This window comes from Pangasianodon hypophthalmus, chromosome 8, assembly GCF_027358585.1.
Source record: "Pangasianodon hypophthalmus isolate fPanHyp1 chromosome 8, fPanHyp1.pri, whole genome shotgun sequence".
In the NCBI taxonomy this organism is placed as follows: Eukaryota; Metazoa; Chordata; class Actinopteri; order Siluriformes; family Pangasiidae; genus Pangasianodon; species Pangasianodon hypophthalmus.
This window is the reverse complement of record NC_069717.1, coordinates 26,581,258-26,607,246: the sequence shown is the minus strand read 5'-3', so window position 1 is coordinate 26,607,246 and position 25,989 is coordinate 26,581,258. Positions and strand designations below refer to the sequence as shown.

At 39.4% G+C, this 25,989-nt stretch overlaps 1 protein-coding gene across 4 annotated transcripts in view; it reads right to left on the bottom strand.

Annotated features, from left to right (window-relative positions):
- Positions 1-25,989, bottom strand: part of rimbp2b (RIMS binding protein 2b) — a 104,090-nt gene that overhangs the window by 27,011 nt on the left and 51,090 nt on the right. For all 4 annotated transcript variants that reach the window (XM_026945873.3, XM_053236302.1, XM_053236304.1 and 1 more), the window contains exons 5-13: positions 22,197-22,319; positions 19,962-20,066; positions 16,517-16,567; positions 16,038-16,058; positions 10,554-10,755; positions 8,599-8,774; positions 7,595-7,674; positions 7,374-7,483; positions 5,978-6,913 (exon numbers count right to left, since the gene is read on the bottom strand). In XM_026945873.3, coding sequence (XP_026801674.3) covers positions 5,978-6,913; positions 7,374-7,483; positions 7,595-7,674; positions 8,599-8,774; positions 10,554-10,755; positions 16,038-16,058; positions 16,517-16,567; positions 19,962-20,063 — 1,678 coding nt within the window. In that variant the 5' untranslated portion in view covers positions 20,064-20,066; positions 22,197-22,319. The remainder of the gene's footprint in view (positions 1-5,977; positions 6,914-7,373; positions 7,484-7,594; positions 7,675-8,598; positions 8,775-10,553; positions 10,756-16,037; positions 16,059-16,516; positions 16,568-19,961; positions 20,067-22,196; positions 22,320-25,989) is intronic.

The following is a 25,989-nucleotide window of genomic DNA, read 5'->3' as shown; positions in this document are numbered from 1 at the left end:
ATGCTTCTCCTAATGATGCTGTTAGGCAAGTGGCTAGTGTGCTACAGTATTAGTTTCTAAAAAAAAAAAACGGCTAGGGTCAGCAGCAAGCTGGACCTGGAATATTCCTTTAAATCTTTAAGGTCTGGTCTATGGGAGCATTTTGGCTTAGCATACACAGGCGCTAAGGCCACAAACACGTCCACGCCTCTGCACCAACATCGCTCTTTTGTGTCAGTCAGTGGAAGTAGACGAAAACACGAATCAACACACACACACACACACACACACACAGAACAAAGTCTCTCTGCTGCATTCAGGCAACATTTCCATAATGTTGCGTAATGGATCAGGCAGTCCTACGCTGGTTCAATTTTTGTACTTGAGTTTAAATTTTTGCACGTGAATATTTTAATCAGGTGAAAGTGAAAGCATATTCAGGCAATGCTTATTTTTGCTGTATCATAAAAATATACTGAGACACCAACATACTGTAATGTAATGGAACTGAATTTTGGATCTTGTGTATTGTTACACCCCAATGGGAATTGTTTGTGAATTGAAAGATATTGGGGTGATAAAAAACGTCATATTAAAAAGCCAAATGATTAGAAGTAAAATGAAATATACACCCTCTGGGAATGAAACGAATTCCTGTCCTACAGCGCCGAGCCACTACTGTGAACTGATCATGATTCTGATTGATCTGGACTTCACAGCAAATCCAACCAATGACGGATGATCCGAAGATCTAAAGACGGATCAAAGCTTTCCATACTGACTGATCAAACCTGATTCCTGCTCATTTTTTTTTTTTTTACTGAGAGGTGAGGTGATGCAGGGACTAGAGAGAGAAAAAAAGTGAGAAGTGAGAAAAGAAAATAATATTTGACAGGGAAACAGAAGGGAAGTGCGGAAAAAGAAAAGATAAGGCTAGAGGTGAGATGACAGTGAAAAGGAGAGGTGAGGAAATATTAGATAGAGGATGAGAGGAGAAAGAAGAGAACAGAGTAGAAGAGGTGAGCAGAAAGTACATGTGAAAGACAAAGAAAAAGAGTAGAAAAGGAGATGAGGAAAAGAACAAGGGCAGTAGAGATAAATAAGGAAGGAAGATAAATGTAAATGAGGAGAGACAATGAACAGTAGATGAGATAAAATGTATAGAGGATTTGAGAGAAGAGAAGAGGAGAGAAAACAAAGACAAAGGAGGAGATGAGAGTAAAAGTAAAAAGCGATGAAAAAAAAAAAATGGACAGGCAGAGGAGAGGAGAAGGACATCCGCAGCATGAAGTGTGTGTGTGTGTGTGTGTGTGTAAATGCAGAGGAGCCAAACATGGATAGTGTCATTTGTAAAGCTGACCCTGATGCTCTGGATCAAAGCTCTGTAATTGAAACGAGTTCAAAGGCAGTTTTCCAGCATGGGACCTGGAGATGAGCAGTGCGTCGTGTAATCACAACCTCCGCATCCCTCAGCAGCACTCCACCAGTGCACTTTTCTCCATACATCTGCTCCTCCATAACACACCAACGCCGCAAATGTGCTGGTGCAGGGCAAATTCTTCTCCTGGCTCGTTTGAGTGGCCGCAAATGAGCAGCTTTCTATTCTTTGTAGTCACCTATTTATTTATTTATGCTCAGAAAAAGTATTAAGTGGTTTAGGGGTAAATGTTTGCCACTGGCATGGAAGAGGATGTGGTGTAGTGTTAAAACTCATAGAGGGTATGTAATTGGACCTTAAAGACTACTGTTCAGCAACTTTGATGGCACATTGACATTGTAACTCAAATAACCACTCTTTACAACCATGATGAGCAGAAAAGCATCTCAGAACACGCAATACGCCAAACCTCAATGCAGACTGACTACAGCCAACAGGAATCCGAGGCTACAGTGGGCTACAGGCTCACCGAAACTGGACAAGAATAAGAAGTGGAGATATTTTTCCAATATTCAACTGTCCTGTTTTTTTTTTTAATCCAGGACAAATATGGAATTTATATAATTCCATATCTCAGAAAAGGGGTTAAACGCTTGCCACTAGCGTAGATCTTTTTTTATCCTTATTGAAAGGACGTGGTATATCTTTAGAATGCATTGACGGTACATAATTGGAGAGTAAGGATCACTGTTCTGAATCTTCAAGGGTTCAATTGCACGCTGGGACTGAAAATGAATCCGCACAATACATATTTTTCTAAAATCTTCTGTATTCATACAGGAACAGAACCTAATCCAACATGGCTGTTAAAGGTCCTGACACAAGCGTAGAGAGCTGAGATTCCACCAACTGACCATCATTACCATGCAACATTTGGACCTTGCATACTAAAAGATGCTGAGAGATGCCTCATTACAGTTTCTAAACATGCACAGACATCTATTGTGGTCTGAGATCAATAACCAAAAAGATCAAGTGTTTCGGTCATGCATTTTAAAGCATACTATTGAGTAATTAATGTAATTAGTATAATTTAGTAACTGCACTGAAACTAAGAGTTTATGGAGTTAAACATATTATTTGTTTGCTATTTAGTTTTAGCATTGGCTCATTATACTTGACATTAACAATGCTAAACTGGTGTTTATAAGTGTCATGATTCTCTGCCTTATTGCTGCAGTATCCATGTGAATGAACACCATGTGCTCATGTTTTGGATTCCTGTTCTAGTCCTGCCTCTGCCCTGTCCTGTCATTAGTTTGTTACCTGACTGTGTTCACCTGTTCTGTGTCACTGGTTAGTGTGTCTATGTTTACCCTGCTGTTTCAATGTGACAATTTTTTGTCATTAATTCCTGAGTCCTGTTTTCATTGTATTTACACACAAGCGTAAAAAACTGCCACTACTCAATGCACATTACCATTAGCTTCCCTTAACTGTTAGCTAGATCGATGCTCCAGGGCAAAAATTAAAGAACCAGGCATCAGACATCAAACATTCATTGATCCCCTCATCAACATATTAAAAAATGGTGAGATGAAAACTGTGTGTATTTCTTTCTGGGTTTAAGAAGCTTGATTTGCTTTTAATTTTGGCAGGAAATGGTTTTAAACCAAGTATCAGGCTGCTGTAAATGTGTGTTAATGCTGTGTAGAGACCTAAAGCACCACTGCTGCTGCTGAGGACATTTCTGCTGACTCGATTCTGCATTCAGGAGCTGGGGAAACCTGGCAGACACACACACACACACACACACACACACATATATATATATATATATATACAAGCACGTCTGCTTCCTTCACTGCATTTGGAGCTCCAATTTGTGTGTGTGTGCGTGTGTTTGTGTGTATGCCTGTGTGTGTCTGTGTGTGTGTGTGTACTGCGTGGGCGAGGCAAGAAAGAGAGAGGAGTCCCTCAGATGCGAGGATAACTCACAGAACCCTGGATTTCCCGCCCCCCTCCCTCCTCTCCTGCGATTCTCTCGCTCTTTTCATCTTCCGTCGCTTCACCTCTGCTACTGCGGCAAACGCTTGGCCCACTTCCATTCCATACGCATTCATTCATTTCCTTCACTCTCTCTCTCTCTCTCTCTCTGCTCCAAAGCTGGTAAACACGATCCCCTCGGGAGACAGCAGCTACAATCAAGAGATGAAAAAAAGCTAAACGTGTCTCGCTTGGCTAGCGTCTCTGTTACGTGAGACGTTTGTGTGTGTGTGTGTGTGTGTGTGTGTGTGTGGGTGGGTAGGTGGGTGGGTGGGTGGGAGAAAGCCACAGAAAAACCCTTCAGTGGATAAACATTAGGCTGCCTTTATGAAGGATAGGGCGATTTTTCTCTGCAGTTAACAGTTGGCAATCTCTCAGACCTAAAGAGCCGCCTGCCATGGTTAATGTGAATTCCGAGCTTGAGAAAAAGAGAGCGAGAGTGAGAGCGAGAGCGAGAGAGAGAGAGAGAGAGAGAGAAAGAGAGAGAGAGAGAGAGAGAGAGCTGCAGGGCTGAGTAAAGCTGCATTTTAAAGAGAAAGAGGAGAGAACACACAGCACTGAGGTTAACAGCTTATCTTAGAAAAAAAAAAAAATTATTCCAACACTGATTATCACACCACATGTCCATTATCTCTGAAAGTGCCCTTACTGACTACAGATACACAAATTATAACACAATCAATAATACATCAGACATCAAAGACAACACTTTTACCTTATAAAACCCTACACTGGGGCTGCAACAATTAGCCTAGTCAAAAAAACATCTACGACGTTGTTGATAAAAATTGATAAAAACTTCATCAGTTTGGATTTATAAAATCATTAGTGCAAATTCCACCTAATACCACAGAGCTGCGGAATTCTCGATCCTAATTGGTCAGATGGTGTTGATTAATTTTCAATAACAGCAGCTCTGACAATAGTGCCAGATGCACGGTTTAAATTAAGGTAATAAAGGTAACAGTCACTCCTTTTTGGAGTATAACAGTGACTCCTTTTCATGTTAGGCTGCATCGCACCACCTCGCCGGTGATTATTTTTCCATAACAGCATGCCGTGTCATGTTTTATGCCTTATGTATTCTGAAGAAAGAAGTGTCATGAATTCCCACCATCTAACTGTTATGCACGCTGTTGATGTTCTGTTTTTTTGCCTCACTTTGCCTGTTTTTTGTTCAAACTAGTCAAGTACGTTCTGTTTTGATTTGTGACTCGTCTCTGCCCCTTCATGTGATTAGTGTTTATCTTGATTGTTCTCACATTTCAGTTCAACTTTGAATAGTTCTGTTTTTCATATCCTCCTTGTCTCCGTGTTTGAGCGTGAAGTCTCGTCCATGCTAATGTGCGTTTCCGAGCCTCGGTTCTCCGTGTTTCCGTGTTCCCCGCTTTCGGTATTTTGAGCTGATATTCTGGTTTTAATCTGTCTTTGTGTTTTTTAACAATTATGGATATTCCTGTGATGACCCTGCCTGCCTGTGATGTAACTTATTCCTTGGACAGTGATGATAATTGGATTTGTAATATAAACAGCACTTGCACACAATACAAAAAAGCTGTATTAGGTTTTAGTAGAATTTTAATCGTCACTATTAAATCCACTGTATAATTAAATAATCCATACAATCATTTAAACACTTTTGGACACAAGAGGGTAAGCTGTGCTTTGTTTCTTTCTGGAAAAATATAACTACAAGGTTATTCCTCTTTGCTTTATGATCTTTAATTCTTATTGGCCACATGAGAGTAAAAATGTCACGTGGTTCTGATGCATGTAAAAGAACTCGCATCTCGCACGGACAGAACTGTTTGCAACGAGACAGCAGTCAAAGAAAGCACTCAGAAAAGTACAAGCGTGATGCAATACAGTGTACACAAAATGGAGAAGACGTTCATAACAGCGCATTCATGATGCAAGATTACTTCAAATGAAAGCACGCAAAAGGTCCTGCTTGGTAAGTGAAATAAACTGACGGGTCGATGGATGTTGATGTAGACATGCATTTTGTTTACAGTTAAATAACCTTACAGCTGTTTGAGATGTCAACATGCTTCACGTTTCAGAAACGGCGCCCGGGCAAATACGTGAATTAAACTTATAAATACAGAACTGTATCTTTTATTAGTTCATAATATACTCGTGCTGTTCATTCCAAGTGTTTCATGATAAATTGTTGATTTTGTCTTTGCATCTCAATTTTTGTCTTGTGTATTTGTTTTCTGGCCCATGAAGACTGTAATGTATATTACCAAGTTACAATAAAAATATTAAAAAACGCCCAGGGCACTACTTTTAGGCTTATGTCTTACATCATTAAAATACAATAAAAGAACCGTGTGTGTCCTATTACAAATCTTATTATTATACACAGGGAAAAACATACATTTTAAAGTTGATTATGTCCTAGACAAAGAGATTGCAAAGCCGAAGTGTTAATCGTTTTAAATGGCTATTGAATGGATGATGTATTGGACTTTCATTTCATTGCATAAGAAGCTTTCAGTGGCTTCAGAGGTGGTGCATCACCTCATTAGCATAACCAATTTCAATAGCTGGTTTAGGCAGTGAACTTACCAGCAGGCTGAGTGCAGAACTCCACCGTGGTCTCCATCTTCTCTCTCTGGTCTAAAGGTAAGTGCCAGGGTATCTGATGCGGTCTTGCCACCACGCGCACCTTGTACACAGTCATTGGTTTGAGGTTGTAGAAGCGGTACTTGTACCCTCCTGGTTTGACCACGTCATACTCGGATCCGTCGAGGAAGACGGTGTGGCTGTAGTTGCTGTCGCTGGGCATCCAGGAGAGCTCGGCTGAGTTCTGAGCCACCTTGTCGACACGCAGCTGGCACGGTGCCACCGTTACGTCCTTCCCGACCATCAGCGTGCAGCGCAGTGGGTCTGAGACGCCGCGCTCTGTCACGCTCTGCACCGAAATACGGTGGGCGCGTAATGCCAGGTTCAGCTTCTCCACTAGAAACTTGGTGCGAGCACTGCATGGCACGCTGGCGCGCACTTCCTGATCCACGAGCACGTTGTAGCTGCTGATGGATCCCCAGCTGGGTGGCACCAGAGGAGACTCCCAGCTCAGGATCACACTCTTCGCAAGCTGTTTGATGAGTGACAGGCGCCGTGGGTAAGGCACTACGTCTTCTCCGACTTCATCCACGCTCACATCCAGCATGGCCGTGCCCGAGCTCGTGCCACAGGGAGCCAGGGGCTCATTGGCCAAGCCAGAACCTATGACGCCCAGCTCGACGCCCATTCCCATGCTGCTAACGCCGCTGCTGCTGCTCGTCCCCGTGCCCGTGCAGGAGCTCAGGGCCTCCAGTTTCTCAGAGAGCAGTGTACTGAGCGTGCTCACTGCGCTGCTCGGTACTGACGCTGGGCTGCTGCTGTGGTTGAAGGTGAAGTTGAGGTAGGACGGTTCTTTCGAAGACGAGGCGAAGTCGTCGTCATGGACGAAATCCACGAAGTTGGAAGGGACGAGGCCCTGCTGGCCGTCCAGCAGCTCCCCTGACAAAAGCAGATATGATTATGTCATAAATATATAATAAAAATAAATATCTTTCTGTTTTAATGTTTTGGACATGATTTATCCAGCACAGATTGTGTTCATCTTACAGAACATGGTCACACGTCATGACAAAGAATTCTTACTGTATTAATGCTTTATACATCCTGATTTTGTCATTCATCACACAAATTTAAGAATTCTGGCATAATAGTGGTGGTAAGTCTTTCACATAAAAAAGGGGGAGGAATAGTAGGGCACCTAGCATTCCTAATTTGGACAGAAGTTGGCAGAAAAAGTAGCAAAAATCTTACATTGTTTGGTATCATATTAAGCATCTATCAAAAGTCATATTGTGTAAATTATGATGTATAACAGCTAAGCTGCATGGCAAAAAAACATGCAAGAGTTGTTCTAGTCTCTGTTTAAGTTACACACACACACACACACACACACACACACCTTCATAGAAGCCGTCTTCATCCATGGTCCCGTAAACGTAAAGGTACTTCCCGGCCACCAGGGGGAGCTCAGCCTCAGGATGCTCATTAGGGCCATCATATGGATTATAACTGAAGATAAAAGTCATTCATTAGATGTTAAATTCATAAGAATTTATGATTCCACATGCTTTAGGGTATGAATCTGATCAGTGGTGGTGTTGAAGCTGAGAGAGTTCTCACTTATAGCGGGCGACACACAGCCGGACCTTTCCCGCTAACCTGGGCTTGGCACGAGGAGACAGGTTCAGCTCTCTCTCCATCTGAAAATGGAAGATAGACTTGAAATTAATACTCTCTTCAAATCTGTTGCTAGACATTCATTTCTAATCTGCGTCGCAATTTATATGTTAAGAGACGTATAATGACACTTTCTTCAGCATTCCTTCCATGTGCGCTGTCATTAATATGCAGTATGAAGTGTGCAGTGTGCCGTATGGATGATGAAGCATGGTGTGTGAAGAGGCCAATAACTCCAGCAGAACACACAGATTGGACAATTCACACCCTCAACTCTTATTCTACACACACACACACACACACACACACACACACACACAAACAAGCAAGACTCCTGGCTTATGAGAAGACTAAACCGTGTTATTAACTGGGCTCATACTGTGGCTGTGATCATTATCAGCGGGCCGTTTTCAATACATGACCTCAACGCACTCCAGCCATTAAAGCCGCAATAACAAACTGTTATTTACATTAACACTCAGCAACAGCCACCACACTGAGATAAAAATAATGTTATTAGATCTCATTATCATAACCCAGAACAACAGGTGGGATGTGGTACTGTTGCTAAAAAACAAAAACAAAACAAAATCACCATCTTATTAATCAAATTCACACCTACACTACAGAAAATTAAATTGTGTATCAAACAGTAAAAAAAATAGATGACTATAATTAATGTCTTTCAATGGAAATTTCATTCAGATTGGCTTCAGTCAGTTTACTCTTACCTGATTTAGGTATATATGTACATTTTGAAGATTTATTAGGCTGCTTCTAATGGTAGCAAAGTTTAATAACGTGATTAGCCCAATCCTGGCGTCACTAATGAAAAGGTCCAAAAATGTTAATGGTCTGTCCTGTGTGTGCACTTCAAGGCTGAGTGTCTAATGGCTGTCTGATTGATCGGTTGATTGATTGACTGGCACATTGACAGATTGACTCACAGCAGCAGTGAAGATCGGTCGGACCTCGGAGAGACAGGTTCGCCGGGGGCTGGAGGGTGTGCTCCGGGACAGGAAGCTGGGTTTGATGGACAGCAGCTCTGCCTTCTCTCCTGCGCTCATCTGCAGAGGTCGAATGAACTCCGAGATCACAGACTTGCTCAAGGAGCCTTCACTGCCTACACGACACACAATACACATCCCATGATACAAAATGGTTATATAAGAAAAATAATCAGCGATGCGGCTTGACATGAAGTGGAGACACTGTTACCAACCTGAAGTTTGACTATATACATGCCATATTTTTTTTAATCAATTTGTAGTTACATTTAATGATGTGGAATGTCCAAAAACAAGTTCCTGTTATCGCTTACGTTGTAGTAGCTATAAACAGTCGTTCCATTCACCAGCCTCTCTTTTTTCTTAGTCTTTAAGTTCAACAAGACAAAAAAAACAGCTTGTCATTGTTAGCGAGAAACCACAAAGTATAAACTCCTCTGTCCTGAAGACTGTTCAAAGTGCTGACACTGGAGACTCCTTCCAAAAATGCTAAGTAAACATCTCCTCACCGATTACACACTTTATAAATCCATTAATGTGGCGCGTCCACCGTGCAAGAGTGTGCACCTAATGCAAGTGGAACAACTGTCAGAGGTGCAGCTATAGAAATTTAATCAACACCTTCTGACCAGACAAACTCGTTCACCAGCGCTGTGGTATACATCATTTTAACAGGCGGATGGACACTCCAGAGTGACAAAATGTCTACAAGTCCAATAATTATATTACACGCCCTTCCCTTCCACCAATATTCACTGAACACACAGTCTATCCACAGCTCCATCCATCTTCACAGCTAATCACCCATACATCTGATCCATCTTCAGCTAAAGGTCAGCTTGAGCGTCACACGTGCTCCCAGCATGCACAGGGACGTAATAACCACAGGACTCTGACACGGGAGAGCAGGTATTGTCTGATTGATGGCTTCATTACTTGCATATACACCCCATTTCCATTTTTTGCCCAGAGCAGCACCACACACCTGCTGCCATGTGCGTCCTCACATCTCTAAGTCCCTTCAACAAACAAACTTCAAAATGAAGTTCAGGTTCTTCAGGTTCTTCAAAATAAAATGTGCTTTTTTTTTTAATTGGGGCAGATTTTAGTGGAAAACGTTTTCATTTACAATGCAAACAAAGAATACAATGCAAACAAAAAAAAATTTACTTTGTTAAAATGATGTTACATTTTACAATGCTGTTTTTGCACACCATGTTTACGACAAACTTTTTTGGTGATCTCTAGTTCTAAAGTCATAATCTTCTGACAGAGCACACAACAGTTTGGTGTATAGTCGATGCTACTACCGTGTAACTACTGCATAAACCATTTCTTAATAATTTGCCAATAATTCTGAGGAAAATACCGGTATATACCTATACAAAGCATTAACATCAGTCACTAGCTAGCTTATGCTTAGTGGCCATATTTCCTAGTTCCTTAGCAACAGTTGCTAGTGTCTCATCAATTTAACCACGTGAACAAAGAGAGTGTTGTGTTTTCACCTTTCAGTGTTCACAAATTTTATTTGAATGTACCACAATATTAACAAAAATATGTGTATATAAATAACAAATTCATAGATATATATTCTATTTATCTATAAATTATGATCTCTATAAATGTCTATATAAAATATTAATACTTCTATTTATAGGAAATACCACTTTTCATGATTTTACTGTACATGGAGAAGTGTAAAACTAGCATTGGAATTCATAATGATAGGATAGTTTCCCATAATCACTCAGTGCTCACAAAAAAGAAACAAACAAAAATTGTTCTTTTATTTGAAAAAAAAAAAGCAAACCAAATGATTTCCTTTTGGTTGTGGTTAAGTTTAGGTTTAGGTGCATGCGTAGCACTGTGCGTTGTGTGTGTGTGTTACACACCCTTGCCCAGGCCGTTGAGGAGCGAGCAAAGTGAAGATGTTTTGCTGGGCGAGTCGGGCGAGTCTCCTCCCGTCGTCAGCTGTCCGGAGCCGAGCAGGTCCAACTTCCCAGCCTGCAGCCTGAAGCGCTCCAACTCCTTCGACAGCATGTTAAACTGCTCGCTCTGAGTCCGACATCGCTCCTCCAACTCCCTCACCTTCGCCTGAGCGCAAAACCAGAGGGAAGAAATAGAACAAGGGACAGAAACAGATAAGGAGAGTGAATGACATAGAGAGAGTGAAAGAAAAGGGAGTGATGGAGACAGAAAAAAGAGAATTAATTGCAGTAAAATTTGCATCACTAAATTATACATAATTGACATGAAGGGTTCCTGGGAAAAGGTGATCTCTGACTTGTCGGAATTCCCAGTCGGAAACTTAGGGACACCTGACATCGCAGTCAGAATGGCAGAGCACGCACAACCTTTAGCTTTACTCCCTTTTCACTTTTGTCGTTTTTTTTCTTTTATCAGCTAATTTCTCGTCTCAATGACGGCAATACATTTAGCGAGTATTTAATTCGTTTTGTTAGACATTCTGTTAATTCCATTGATTACATTATGTTACGAGTGTGATGGCATGTCAACTGCTTGATTCATAATTTACAGATGAACTGTTTGTTCTTATTTCTTTTTGGAAGAAATATTCAGTACTTAGGATTAGGGAGGAATATCGTATTTATGACAAAAATACTGAACAGCCACAAAACCTGGTTGTGAGAAATGAGACTGAACTAGCCTGAAGTCAAGAAAATATGGCTTAGGTGTCAAGTCTGTCCTAAGATTAAAACTGTATAGCAAAAAGCGCTAACATAAATGAAAGGTGGATTGAAAATTCCACTAAACTGAGAGATTTTGGTACCTAGATTACAGCCGTCATAATTAGCAATACGCCAAAGTTTAATTAATAAGTTATGTATGCTAGCACCTGCACACAATTTCTTATACTGAGCCCTATGTTTTTTCAGGAACTTGATGCCCTAGGTCGACAGATAAACTTTTTTTCTGCAATGCTTGTCAAATTTCACAGTCTCCACAGTACAAGTGTAAGATTCCTAAAGGCATCCATGTTTTTTTTTCTAAAAGAACCACGGAAACATGTTTAGATCGGACATCAGGAGTCCAAACGGAACATATATAAAGCAACGCAACATTACTTCCTAACCTAAGTTATGAATAAAGAGTGATTTTTTTTTATTAATTGAAGAACATGTACTTTTTTATCCATTTTTAGTTACATTTAATGTTGTGGAATGTCCACGAAGCAAGTACAGCTATTAACACTCGTTCCCTCACCAGCCTATTTTCTCAAATGCAGCTTGTCATGTTAGTGCAATGAAGACTTCCCTGTGGCGGAAAACGTACACACTGTTACAAAGTGCTGACGCCTTCCCTAAATGTTAAATAAATGTCTTCTTATAGAAAATTTCACCATAGCAATGAGTTTTGCTTTGTTAAATCACAGCACCTGTGAGTTGGAACGACTGCTAACAGAGCTGCTGTTATAGAATATTAATACCTTAATAACACCTTCTGACCAATCAGAATGGAGAATTCACCAGCACTGTGGTGTAACTGTAGTTAGTTTGTAAAGTACAGGAGCCTACAAACATGCCCTAATCATCACATTTACAGCTACGGCATGCAGCATGAGTGATGCATGGACATCGAACATGTCTCAGAACAGAGAACATCCGTGTAAATCAGTCGAGGGTTGATTAGAAAATTGAAAAATTGGAAGCCATGTCTCAAGTCACATACTATGATGTAATACTTTTGAGTTGTTAAGTACTCTGTCATATTCAAACAAGTAACAAACTGTGCTTTTGCTTGTACCTAAAGGAACCTGTGACATAAACAACAGTGTTGGATTGGACATGTCAGTTCAATAGTCTTGGACATGTCAGTTTTGTCCTTCACTGGTGGTTCCATGGTGCATTATGTGACATGTTAATACATAAATAATCCTGGCATAATCTGTACAATGAAAAATGTCTAGAGGAGTTAGTATATGATTCGAGACACAGCTATGAAAGTACAGGAGTGTGTGGTTAAACATTGGATCCGAACACGATTCTCTTACCCGAGTCTCATGGGGGTTCTAGTGTTTGTGGTATTGCTAACAAGCCGAGCACGACGAGGGGGGCATGCAACAGCCGCAAATGAGCAGAGGGTCAGGTAGTGAGCTTTGAAAACTTTCCTCTCGGGTTATCTCAAAAGAAGTCAGCTAGAAACTGGTCCCTTAGTAGGGAGCCTACTATATTGGAGCTTCCTATTAGACTTTTGTTTTCCATCATCATGTTCACCTTTTTGTTTATCTTGATTTTCCCCTGTCCAAGGGCATTTTCTTTACATGTGCTCATTTGGCTGATGCTTTTATTCAAAGCAACTTATTATATGAGACAGGATACAACTGAGCAGAGTCATGGTCAAGCACCCAACCATGGTAGTTGAACTCACAACCTGCTGGGTTGAGTTTCCCAAAAGCATCGTAGCACAACGATCACTGGTAAACACACTGCACACTCTCTCTCCTAGCTGAGATAATCTTTACTTTGCAATGCTTTGGGGAAACTCTCCCCCAATCGGTAGCCCAAGGCTTTACTCAATGTACCACCTAGTTCAGTACTCAATGTACCACCTAGTTCAGTACTGAAGAACAAAAAGTACCAAAAATGGTTAAAATACACAGAAGTCTTCTGGGTTGGTGACAAATAGGGAATACAGTCATTTATAACATTCATCATTTGGGACACGCAGTGCCTAATATGAAAGTGTGGCCCAAGTTTCATAAATTAGTAGGCTCCAGTTAGCCATAGTGTACTGTATTGTAGCTAAGTCTAGCACTAAGAGACATCTCGTGTTCTTCTCATGTTCTTCCTAGTTCTTAGTTTCTTAGTTCAGTTTGTTGGCTTTCTAGAATTCGCTGGTTTTGATGATTATAGATTTGAGGACCGTGGAAAATAAAAATAACTAACATAAAACCATAAAAGTAATATAGTTATGTCTTGTAATGTTCTTTTTATTATGAGATAAACATTTTTGGCTTAGTAACTAGTTTTATTTATCCTTCAAGTGGCAACAACAAACTTTTATATAGAACTGATTTTTTCAAATAACAGAGAGGTACTTCTTGTATTTTTTCATTATATGCTAATTATATGCTAAAATGCTGAAAATTGTGCTGCATTACTTGCATAAAACCACTATAATGTGGTAATACAGTCATAATTTTAAGTGTATTTCTTATAACTCTCAAAATTTGTAGAATTTTTTAAAACTTGTGACTAGTTTGACTGTGTTTTTCTTTGCCGAAATGCCAACTTTTTTTTGTTCTTGTTTGTCCTGACATCTTTTTCTTTATTCCTCAGGTGTACTATTTGTTTCACCCTCAGCGCTGACCTTCTGGCAAGGTTACTGAGAGCAATTATCCCCTGCAAAAACCTGTAACATATTGTTTTCTCCAACTACGGCATGATTTCCTCAATTATTATTTGTAAATCACCCACAAGCCGCTCACTAAGCACACTACAGATTTTTCATATTAGCTTCTTTTTTGGTAAATCAGAGTGTCACTGTTTATGAGCCTGTAATACAGGAGGTCAGACACTCTTCAGGCCATTCCTGTTGGTTTGAGTTGTTTTTTTTCCCACCTTCAAGACAGAATTAAATAAGCATATAACACCAGATAGCTAAAACAGAAAAGGGTGAACAAACGGCGGTGTTATCAAACTCAAATAAAGATCGGGCAAACTTCATGGACTTAACATATTAGTCCTTTCACTGTGATGTCGTGTCATAAATCCAGTCAGAAATCACCGCTCGCCTGGACTGAAGTATGGTTGAAAGATAGTCAAAGTTTTTACAGGTACTAATATTTCATGTCTGTTAATTCAACCGTAACAAATTCAAGATACAATGTCAAGAGTTTCACAGCTGCTGCATTTCTAATGTTGAGTTTAATTTCGCTTCCCATAATTAGACTTAGCTAAACTAAACATCAGCACCATTTGAAAGATTTTATGAGAAAATTAGTGCTACACAATTTTCCCTTCATTCCAAATCTAGTTGATCAGCCAAGACGTTTGCTTTATTAGTCTAATCCCACCAAAATGTTCACATGCCTGCTTTAAACAACATTGTTAAGTTATCTAATCTCATTTCTAAATACAGGATTTTGTACAATAACAGGGAGAGTCTGTATTCCTATATGTATGTTCAATGTAAAAATGTACAGTGGGATTGAAAAGTCTGAGACCATATTGAAAAGCTGGAACTTTTCTTTTTTATTAAAAATGAAACATAATGAAACATCATTTTTCAAATTTTAAAAAACAATTAAAACAAAGAAAGGAAATGGTGTTCAATATCAGTAATGGTGTTCAATAAAATATCTTCAATATTTTGACAAGTTTTACACAAACTTGTGGAGTCTGGAGGAAACACTGTCCAAATATAACCCAAATACAAAGAAATTCTGAAATTCCTAGTAAATATCCTAGTAACATTTCCTAAGAAATGTTTCTAAGATTCTACTTTTTGCAGACAATATAATTTAGAATTCATATTTTTGTATTAAATTGAAAAAACAAAAAAACAACAAAAAAAATAGAAGTATGTTCTACTAGTGCTCTCAGACTTATGGATCCCATTGTATTAGCATCCAAATCACTTCCAAATCAATTCCATCGTCAAACTTTGGGAGGAGGGGCAAGGGGGCGGAGTTATACCAAACTGCACTAAGGAAAAATGTGATAACGTAACACTGTTGGCTATACAATGGATTTTTGTCAGAAATTTAGAGAGTCAATTTTGGGGTGAGGCAGATTTAGCTAAATTAGCCGTGAAGCTTGAATGGAAAAGTGAAGAAAGAAACACTGAACATGTCTTGGCTGATTGGCTACATTTGGAACAAAGGAGGTGGCACAACAACGGATAATTTGCAAATGAAATTATCTGACAAAAAAATCAAAGCCTGCTAGATAACTAACGTTAGTTGCTCACTGAACCAAAGAATTTTATCTTCGCTCCAGCAAAGAAAACAGTGAGGTAAAATTTAGATTTTTGAATTGGGATTACTGCTTAAGATTATCCATTGAGTCCATTTCAGCCACTTCTGATTGGCTCTTTATGACACGCTCATTTGTGAAAGGTTGTTAGTTTTCTATTGTTGCACTACAGTCATCATGGGAAGGCTGTGTTAGGTTTTCGATTAGGTGAAATCTTTTCTTAAAAAACATAACCAAACAAAAATAATTATTACACTGATACAAAACATCCCACAGATGAACGTAGCTCGTTTCAAGCTGCTCTTCATCTTGGGCTGGAGGACAAAAGAAAGATCACTACAGGCTACGCTACAGGAACACATTCCCGAGACGGAAATAGGGTGGAAGGGGAAGGGGTAAAATGGGAAAACACGGGGAGGAAAAGTAACTGGCCAATACCTGCATGCTGTCCAAGTGATTCTGTATATGCAAAAAAAGACCAATAACACAGTGACAAGAGATGTGAGAAAACCAAATCACTCCTGCAAACAGTCTGAAATATTTCAAAAAAGCAGAAATCATGCAAAGTCTTTTGAAACGTGAGTAAGAACGGTGAATGAGAACGTGTGCTGTGGAAATTAGGCAGAGAAATTAAAGGCGCCGGTTAACGTCATGAGCCACGAAAGCGTAAAATAATTTCGCTGTGTTCCAGAAGAAGCCATATTGTGTCTGTAGAAATGTCTGGCTGCACAAAAAGACAGGCTCTCTTTTCATAACGGAAGCTTAAACTCATATCAGGTAGCGAGGAAGGGCCACTGATATGAGTCATCGTGCATATGAAATGAAAATGATGCATGGTCTATCCATCTATAAGCTGAGCTGAAAAGAGACAGAAGCTCACATGCATGAAACACACACACACACGCCTTTATACTCACCTCTAACAAATGGACGGCGCCTTCATGTTCCTTCTTTGCCTCAACCTGAGCCTGGAGTCATGAAAATCGAAGATTAGACAATATACATTTAAAGGAATTAGATATGAGTTAAAAGCCTGTCAAGTCTAAGAAGAGCTCGGGATAGACGTTTGGTCCAATCTGTTGAAAAGTAGAAAAGATGGTGTGATTTGGTGAAAAATCTAAACAAATGACTCCAATGAAACATATATATATAAACAAAGATGCATTTTTTATTTAGCGGAACATCCAAAACAGTATATACGACCTTGAGCATGGGCATAACTAGCTACGAAGTCCAGACCTCGGTAGATTCAAAAGTTTTTTTTCTTTAATATTTGCGTATACACAGGGTTTTACAGTAACCTCCAGGTGTGAGTGTAGATATTAGAAAAGTTTACATGCATTACTACCTTATTATTTTCTGTATATAACATCTTTTTCATAGAATATAGCGTTATGTAGAAGTTCGTTCCAATGATTTTGTTGTCTGTATAAATATAAAAGACAAAATTATGAACATCTCATTTCTATAATTTATTTCTAAAATAACGAAGCAAACATCAGACACCAACCATGCCTTGGCTGATTGACGTAAAATGGAAAATTTATTCCTTTCATTTAGATCATGCTGTTGGTCTCATAATAACAACGCGACAGGTTTGGGGGTTGATTTTTATATTGCTTGTGCGTGTTTGCGAGTGTGTGACTGATTCCCGCTGTCTTCCTTTTTCTTGGTAATTGTAAGAGTCCACTGCTTTTGTGTAGCTGACAGACAGTGTGTCAAACGTTCCATCGCACACTTCACACATCGTCACATCCCATCTCTGCGCAATTTACTCAGCATGCTCAGAGACTGCAGCTCTTAACATTTAAATCAGGTGGAAATAAATGAAAGAATACAGCTCTCTTATAACACTCCCGGTCAGACGGCAGGTTACATCATCTCTGGTTTAATGAGTGAGTTAACACAGTGTGCAGTGGTTACTAAATTATTCATCTGTTCAATGACTTATGAGGTAGCTCTGGATTAAGATTATCAGACAGTTTACAATAAAAATTATTGACTCATTTGAGTCATAATGAAACATTGTGGTTCACAACAGGTTGCTAAATCTAAAATTATTATCTAACATAAATCACAAAATCAATGAATATTCAAAATATTACACTCTATCTAAATTTTTAATGATAACAAAATGGCTGCCTTATTAGCCCGTATATATAGGAAGATCGTATATGTTTGTACTCTATACAAGCCTGTTTCACTGAGAACTTTCCTAATATGGTCAATGTTTCCTGTTATCGTTAAATTGTTAATCTCATCTGGTGCTCATTAACCCTAATTTTCAACATTCGTGTTTCCATGCATGCTACATGTGTAGACCTAAGTTGCGTATTTAACCGGAAACTTCTCTGTCCAGAAAACTGTTACGAAGCACTGACACTGGAGACTCCTTCCATAAATTTTAAATAAATGTCTCACCGTATCAACACTCTGACTTTGTTCTTTGTTAAATAATCCATTTATGTGGAGTGTCTGCTATACAAGTCCTTGCGTAAACTGTTACTACAGAAACAATAATGATTATATTAGAACGAGCACATTAATATAAACCCCTGATTTGCACTACTGACAGAGCTGCAGTTATAGAAAAATAATTAACACCTTCTGACCAATCAGAATGGAGAATTCAACAGTGCTGTGGTGTAAAGACTTAACAACTAACACCGCATACTGACTCAGTTTGGTCTTTACGTGTTATGTGTTATCTTCTTGACCACACTTTTTTTATATACTACAATAAAGTAATGAACTCAGAATTTTGGACCCTACTGTAGATAGAAATTACATTTTACATCTGTGTTTCTTATTCACAGTGTGTGTTTGCAAAGGTCGAACCCTATCTCACATGCCCTACACTGAGCTGAGGCTATTTTTAGCTACAAGAAATAGCTCCTGGGAGCAATCCTGAGATGTGTGTAACTACTGCATATTTGTTCTGTGATATTCGTCCTGAATCCAAATGAGACCTGGCTGATATGAGTAAGGTCACGACTTCTGTTCCCCAGCAAAAAATATGTACCAAAACACATCCTGGCTGTGGGTTCGTGAGACTTGTACTAAGATTGTTATCACTGACAGTGCCACTGCCCAATTGATGAAGTCACAGTTGTTTTCCTACATACTGTATACTGTGGAATGTACCACTGACAGATTGTAGAGGTGGATGACATGGGAAAATTCTTCCAGTAGCTAGAAAAGGAAAGGTTAAGGGACAGCACTAATTATTGCACAAGCAGCCAGCAGTAGAGTTGACTCCTTGAATTGGACTGCTTGAAAATGGGTGGCATGACAGACAGAAGTCAAAAATAACAAAGCTATTTTCTTGTGGGACTTTCACATCCCAATGGCAAACCAACCATTTGTAGTAATGAGAGTTAAAGAGCATAACTGACGAAGCTGAAGGAACATCAGGGGCCGAAAGTAACTGTGGAAGGTGACTGGAGTATGTGAGGCTGTTTTCCTTTACGCTGGAACAGCTGGGCCAACAGATTCTAGTCTTACAGACCCTAGAAACAACAAAACACTGCTCTACTCTCAACTTTCCCAGGCCAAGGTCTCAATTTTCATTCTGTGGGTGGTATCTTTCCCTAGATTTGGGCGTCTCACCAAAAACCTAGTAATTTGACAGTGTAGTTCATGGAATTGAGGTAAATGTTGACGTATCAGGTGAGAGGCAGGATGCAAGTGCGAAACCCAATCTGTGGTTTGTTGGGCGAATCCTAGAACCATAATCCAAGTCCAGGATGCAAGTGCGAAACCCAGGGTTTAAAACACATGCAGGCAAAGTTAAACAAGGATAATCCATAATCAATATCAAAACATGGGCAAAAGTTGAAAACCAGAATGAACAAGGTAACAACAATACAAGGTTTGGAAATATTCAATACAAAAATGTATGGTAAGACTTCGCGATGATACACTGACACAACAGGGCATAGGTTGTCAAACTAATCAGAACTAAACACAGGACAGGTCATCACAATCGGGTAACAAACCAATGACAGAGACAGGACTAGGACAGATACTAAAATAATCAAGAGAACATCATGTTCACTGACATGGTGTCTTTCATGATATTAGGAATCTGTTGAATTCAAAGTGAGTTCCAGTCACCAATGGTATCAATGGATTTAACCAATCAGATTCTATATAATTCCTTTTTCACTTGCTGATATTTTTTAACTTCCTGTAACCCTTGTTCCTTGTCAAGTGATATACATTATACATCAGTTTGTCAGAAATATATCTGCTGTCAAGATTTAGACACATGTCCTCAGCGTGGTCTGTGTCACAAAGCTGCTTAACTGCTTGACCCAAAACGGCCCCCACCCTCAGGTGCAGCGACCTCTGACCTCTCACCTTCTGCAGAAGGTCAATCTCCTGCTGCTTGGCACTGAGGACGGCCAGGGCCTGTTCATGTTCCAACTCTAACTGCTGCCGCCTCTCAGCAGCCTCGCGCATATGCTGCAGGACAGAGAAAGAGAGCAGGAGAGAGAGAGAGAGAGAGAGAGAGAAAGAGATGTCAGCAGGAGGACAAGAGTCACAGATTTCAGGAACAATGAGAAAAAGATGAACAAACAGAAAGAATGATGGGTATAAAACTGGAGACGGGGGCAGGTGACAGAGAAGACAAATAGCTCTCTCTCTTAGTGAGTCAATGATGATAAAGTGATTCTTAACCCACACACTAAGAGCATTTCCAGCCCTCCTGAAATGCCAGCAGAATCATCTCCAAACGCCTGTGACTGTATCTCCATCATCCCATCTACATCTGCCACTTAAACCTGTTCATTTCACACACTCATCCATCTCTCTGCATTCCACAGGAGTGGAGGAGAAGATGCTCAAACTCTCTTCTAAGCTCTCTATCTTACCCAGGATTGCTGTGTCTAAGTGTCTGAGGATTATTACTACCTACTGAGTCGAATTAGAGTCTAATTCACTAATAAAAAGCATTACACTCTCAGGGCTAGATTCGCTAAATACTAGGGCACATCCGGACAAACAGTCAGGAAAAAAAAAATCTAATTTACAGTTTTTTCTATTTACTGTAATTGCAGCCGTTCAGCAAAAACAAGGTTAATAAGTAATTAAGGCTAATAAGCATCTCATCAAATATCTGTCGAAAAAATCTTCATATAGTTGCTTCATATGACATTGTTAAGCTGTTTAATGCCATTTTGTAATGAAAGGTTTTTGTGAAATAGCAGAGAAAGTCATTATTTAAGCCTTTTGTTATAACTCCACCTTTAGGAGAGGGCAGAATTTGCGCTAGTTGTCTAAGATGGCTGCCCTTATAACGTTGTAGCGTTTAGCTACACGGTGAGGTTTTATTCATGCTTACAGACTGTCAAAATTTTGGGTGAGACTTCTTTTACTTTTTAGCTCCGCTGGCCTTTGGACACAAATGTCTTAGCAAAGCAGATACATTCTAAGTAAGTTAAAAAAAATGTGAAAAATTTGTAAAAAAAAAATGCATTTATGGTATACTTTTGATACATGTATTAAACAAACAAACAAAATTGAACTATTAAAAATAATGTAATAGTATCTATTAAAAAAAGTAAAAAGAAAAAAGTACACAGATATGCAATAAATAATACTAATTCACTAAATACTAATTATAATTAAATATAATAAAATTTAAATAAAAGACAAAACAATTAAAAGAATTTTAAAATAATTAAATAAAAATAGTTTTTTTAAAATAACAAAACAGAGAAGTCCTTTCAATTAAATGCCTTTTTAGAATTTTTTTTTTTTACACACTATTCGTTAAAAACAAGACAGGAATGAAGGTATGAAGATGTGGATTAAAGGTTAGATGATACTAGGATCACCAGGGAAGTCTGGAAATTTGCTAGCACAGCTATTAAAGCTGATTTTATCACCAGACGTGAAGTGCCTTAGGTTTAATTCTTCAGTAAAAAATATTTACGAATATACTGTATATTCTTACAAACTATCCAGAAAAAAACCCTACAGTAGATTCTGCTCACAGTTATTTCACATCAATGCATTCAACACAATAACAAAGACAAATCTGAAAAAATGGCAGTGATTATTTCGATGATATAAATTGACACTGTGATGCAAATGAAATATTCACCTGCAGGATAATTATCAGAGATCAGAAGACTAATCAGCATCAGGGGAAAAAGACCAGTCAGGTCAATCTCACCAAGTGACCCTTAAGTTCTCACATAAGGTGTATTTGGAGCATAAATTACATCCATAATTGATGAGCCATCAGTCTAAAGGATCTCCACTGGGTAAGTGTGTATAATTTTTGCTCAACATCATGACTCCAAGCTAGACTGTTTCTCAGCTTTGGATCTGTAATAGTCTGGGTCTACTAGCAGGATCTGGCCCTACTGTCAGAGCTGCTGATATACAAATCTAATCAACACCTTCTGACCAATCAGAATCAAGAATTCAACAGCGCTGTCATAAAAAGCAGCTCAGAACACATCAGAGTGATGCTCAGTGTTGACGACCATCAGTACAATCTAAGCTATAACGTATGGTATGATGGCTGATCGCTGAGCTGTCTCGCTGTCACTGAGAAGTCAGGACGTAGAGGACGGTTCTTACCTTCAGCACCTGCTCTAGGTTCTCCAGCTTGCCTTGGAGCTGAGTCCTCTCCCACAGAGCACAATCTCTCTCCACAGTCACTGCACACAGAGCCTCCCACAGGCGCTCATACTCATACTTCACCTGCCGGGAGAGGGAGGGAGAGAGAGAGAGAGAGAGAGAGAGAGAGATAAAGAGAGAGAGAGATAAAGAGACAGAGAGATAGAGAGACAGAGACAGAGAGACAGATAGAGAAAAAGTGGGGGCGAGACAAAGAGAGACGGGGAGAGAAAAAGAGTGTGTGTGAGAGAGAAGAGACAGAAAGAGAGGGAAACAGAAAGAGAGAGAGACAGAAAGAGACAGAGAAAGAGAGAAAGATAGAGAGACCAGAGACAAAGAGAGACAGACAGACAGATAGAGAGAGAGAGAGAGAAACAAAGAGATAAAGAGAGAGAGAAACAGAGAGATAGAGAGAGAGAGAGAGAGAGAGAGAGAGAGAGGGAGAGAGACAAAGATAGAGAGAAGGAAAGAAAAAGTGTGTGTGTGAGAGAGAAGAGACAGAAAGAGAGGGAAACAGAAAGAGAGAAAGAAAGAGATGGACCAGAGACAGAGATAGAAAGAGAGAGAGAGAGAGAGAGAGAGAGAGAGAGAGTCAGATAGAGCGACAGATAGAGATAAAGAGAGAGGGAGAGAGGGGGGGAGAGAGAGAGATTAAGATAGACAGATAGAGATAAAGAGAGAGGGGAAGAGAGAGAGAGAGGCAGAGAGGGAGGGAGAATAAAGGTGGGGGTTAATATTGCTCAAATTGGCCCTTTTTCTGCTCATCAGTCTGTCCTTTCACTAAATCGCTCTCTGGACTCTGACAGAGCAGTGGCATTTCCTTCGTGTCAAAAGGTGACTGAGGAAAAAAAAATCCCTCCAGTGTGTGAGCTCATCACAGGACTGATGGAAAAGGAACGAGGGATTTCAATGGTGAGAAAGCGACTAAAAGGTGGGACGATACACTGGTGTGACACTACGCTATGATCAGAAAATATGAAATGATTACATTTATGCTGTGCTCTATACAGGCTCAAGAAGTGTGTTGTTGTATCTGAAGGCTAGCTACACTGGGCCTTTATAACACATTCATAAGCAGTGCATAAAGATTTTATTAAGAAATACTTTGAGAATGTATGTGAGTTAATTGAAAAACCTGATTATTATGAAGAACATTACTGTCTTTACATTAAAGAGACAAATTAAGAGTCGATTGTTTGATATTGTTGTATCTGTAATATTTTAAGCTTATTTATATTTATATATTTGAAAAAAAAAACCCAGCAAAAAATCGAATGTAAATGTAATTCCGTTCAAAACTAAACATTCAACTATCGGTAAAGTAGATGATCTGAGAAAATCAATCTCTGTAATGATGGCAGGCTATGTAATCGAAAAAGCTAATCAGATCTTGATTTACTAGGTACAGCTTCCTCTACAGTGCTTTCTGTATCTCGTCCATGATTTCGTCGGTCCACGTGCATGCGTTTACGGGAAGTCGTTTTTGGAGTGAGGTATAACAGAAGCACTGCTTTCCTTAGCTGTATATTTTCAGCAGTTAGCTAGCGCTTTCTCTTGCTAAATTCCACCAGGTGTTGATCTCACTCACAGTTCATTTCCTTATTCGCTGTCACTGTCGCACCCTCACACTCAGAGTCAATTTAAGTCTGGATCAAACCTCTCTAACCTTGTTGACGTCTCTTCTACTGACTTCTGAAAATCAATCAAAAAGGGATTCTCCTTGCCCAGACAGCTTTTCAGACTCCTTAATAAGTTTCCACTGTACAAAAAAAAATGTACTGAAGTAAAAATAGGACCTTCCCTCTTTCAAGTGCACTTAGAAGTGCTTGAAAGCAGAGACGGCAGGAGGTTCAGGTTCTCTATTGATCAGGGAGTAAGTGATGATAAAAGAGCTGGGACAGGCACACACACACACACACACACACACACACACACACATACACACACAGCTGCTCCTCATAGCCTTATTCCAGCAGCCTTATTTCAGATTTATTTAAAAATAGATTCATTATTCATGTCTCTTTCAGCTTGTAACACTTTGGAAAAGTTCAAGGGGGTGAATACTTTTGCAAACCACCATAGGCACTATACGTATAATCTGCAGTCACTACAATATTAATTAGGTTTACCTGCTAAGAAGGTCACTGCGTGTAGACGGACCTCGTAAAAATCTATGATGAGCAAGGATTTAGAGCAATCTTCTCTCGTTTTTACAAGGATGGATAGGTTTTACTTTTAAGAACGCCAAAGGGAGGGGGGTTTTAACCTCCACCGCCTGCTTCCAACTGTTCAAAGCGAAGCTGCATCTGTTCTTCTCAAAGAATCATCCAGTGTCCCGATAGCAAATGTTCAAAATGTGTGGAACAAGTATCTCCAAAAAAAAAAAAAACAAGAAGCATCACTTATGCTCACGCTGTAAGAATTCAGATACACGTATTTAAACAGCGGCACGTTTTCTCACCCAGTGTGCCGAGCAAAAGTCTTTCAGTTACGGCGACTCGATAGAACTGGTCATCTCTATATCGATAAACATTTGTTTATTATTATGCTAATTACAAGCATAAGTTTATTATGCTAATTTCTTCAATTACAAGTGTTTATTATTTAGAAGTGTTAGCATATGTTATCACATAATTTGTATTTATTACTGTGCTTCCTTCACCTGCTTACCTCGAGGTTTTACATGTTGTGCATTACGGGATGCTTTTCTGCTCACCACGGATGTAAAGAGTGGTTATGTGAGTTACTGTAGCCTTCCTGTCAGCTCAAACCAGTCTGTCTGTCATTCTCGTCTGTCCTCCCTCATGAACGAGGCATTCACGCCTGCAGGATCAGATATTCTTTGTTTTTCGCACCGTTCTGTCTAAACTCTAGATCGAGGAGTTTCTGAAATACTTCAACCAAGCACCAGCAACCATTCCACATCTTTCTGATGAACATTAACTGAAGCTCTTGAGCTGTATCTGCATGATTATATGTACTGCACTGCTGCCGTGTGATTGGCTGATTGGATAACTGCATGAATGAGCAGGTGTTAAAGTTGTTTGTGATTGTGTATCTACTTAGATTAATTTGAATTTAAATCTGCTTTAAACATATCGTTCTTGCGTATCGAGACAAGCACTGCATCATCTCACACCTTTACCTTTTAAAAGTCCTGTCTTTAGTGCTTGGCTGTAAATCTGTTGTCCTAGACGACTGGCTGAAGTGTGTGACCCATATTCATGACCAGATCCCATATCTTCCCTGCTGATGCTCTGACACATCCAGTCTATTTTTAGTAAAAATGCAGCTCAGTGTTTTTTTTTTCTCCTGAAAAGCTTTTCTGATATAGCTGTATATACTGAATTAAACGTGTGTTCGGAATGATTCATTTTAAATCTTTTCCTAAACAAGGAGCCATACTAAATGTACTTAAAAAAATAAACCTTTAGGTGCTTCTTTCAATTTCTCTAATGAACCTGAATAATATTTTCTGTGAATCATATTACACGGATTATGTTTAGCAGGTAGCTGTCCCATACGGTCCATGCCTTATTTGCCCTTATACCTGTGCATACACTGTAATAAATATAAAATATATTGTTTTTTTTTATTTAACTGTTGTTCTCTGAGCACTTCTCCAAGAGAACTGATCAGAGTACTCTTAGTCCCTGACCTAGTAAACCACACTGAGGATGCATTTATTGAAGGAGACTTCAAAGCACTTCTGTAAGTCGCTCTGGATAAGGGCGTTTGCCAAATGCCATAAATG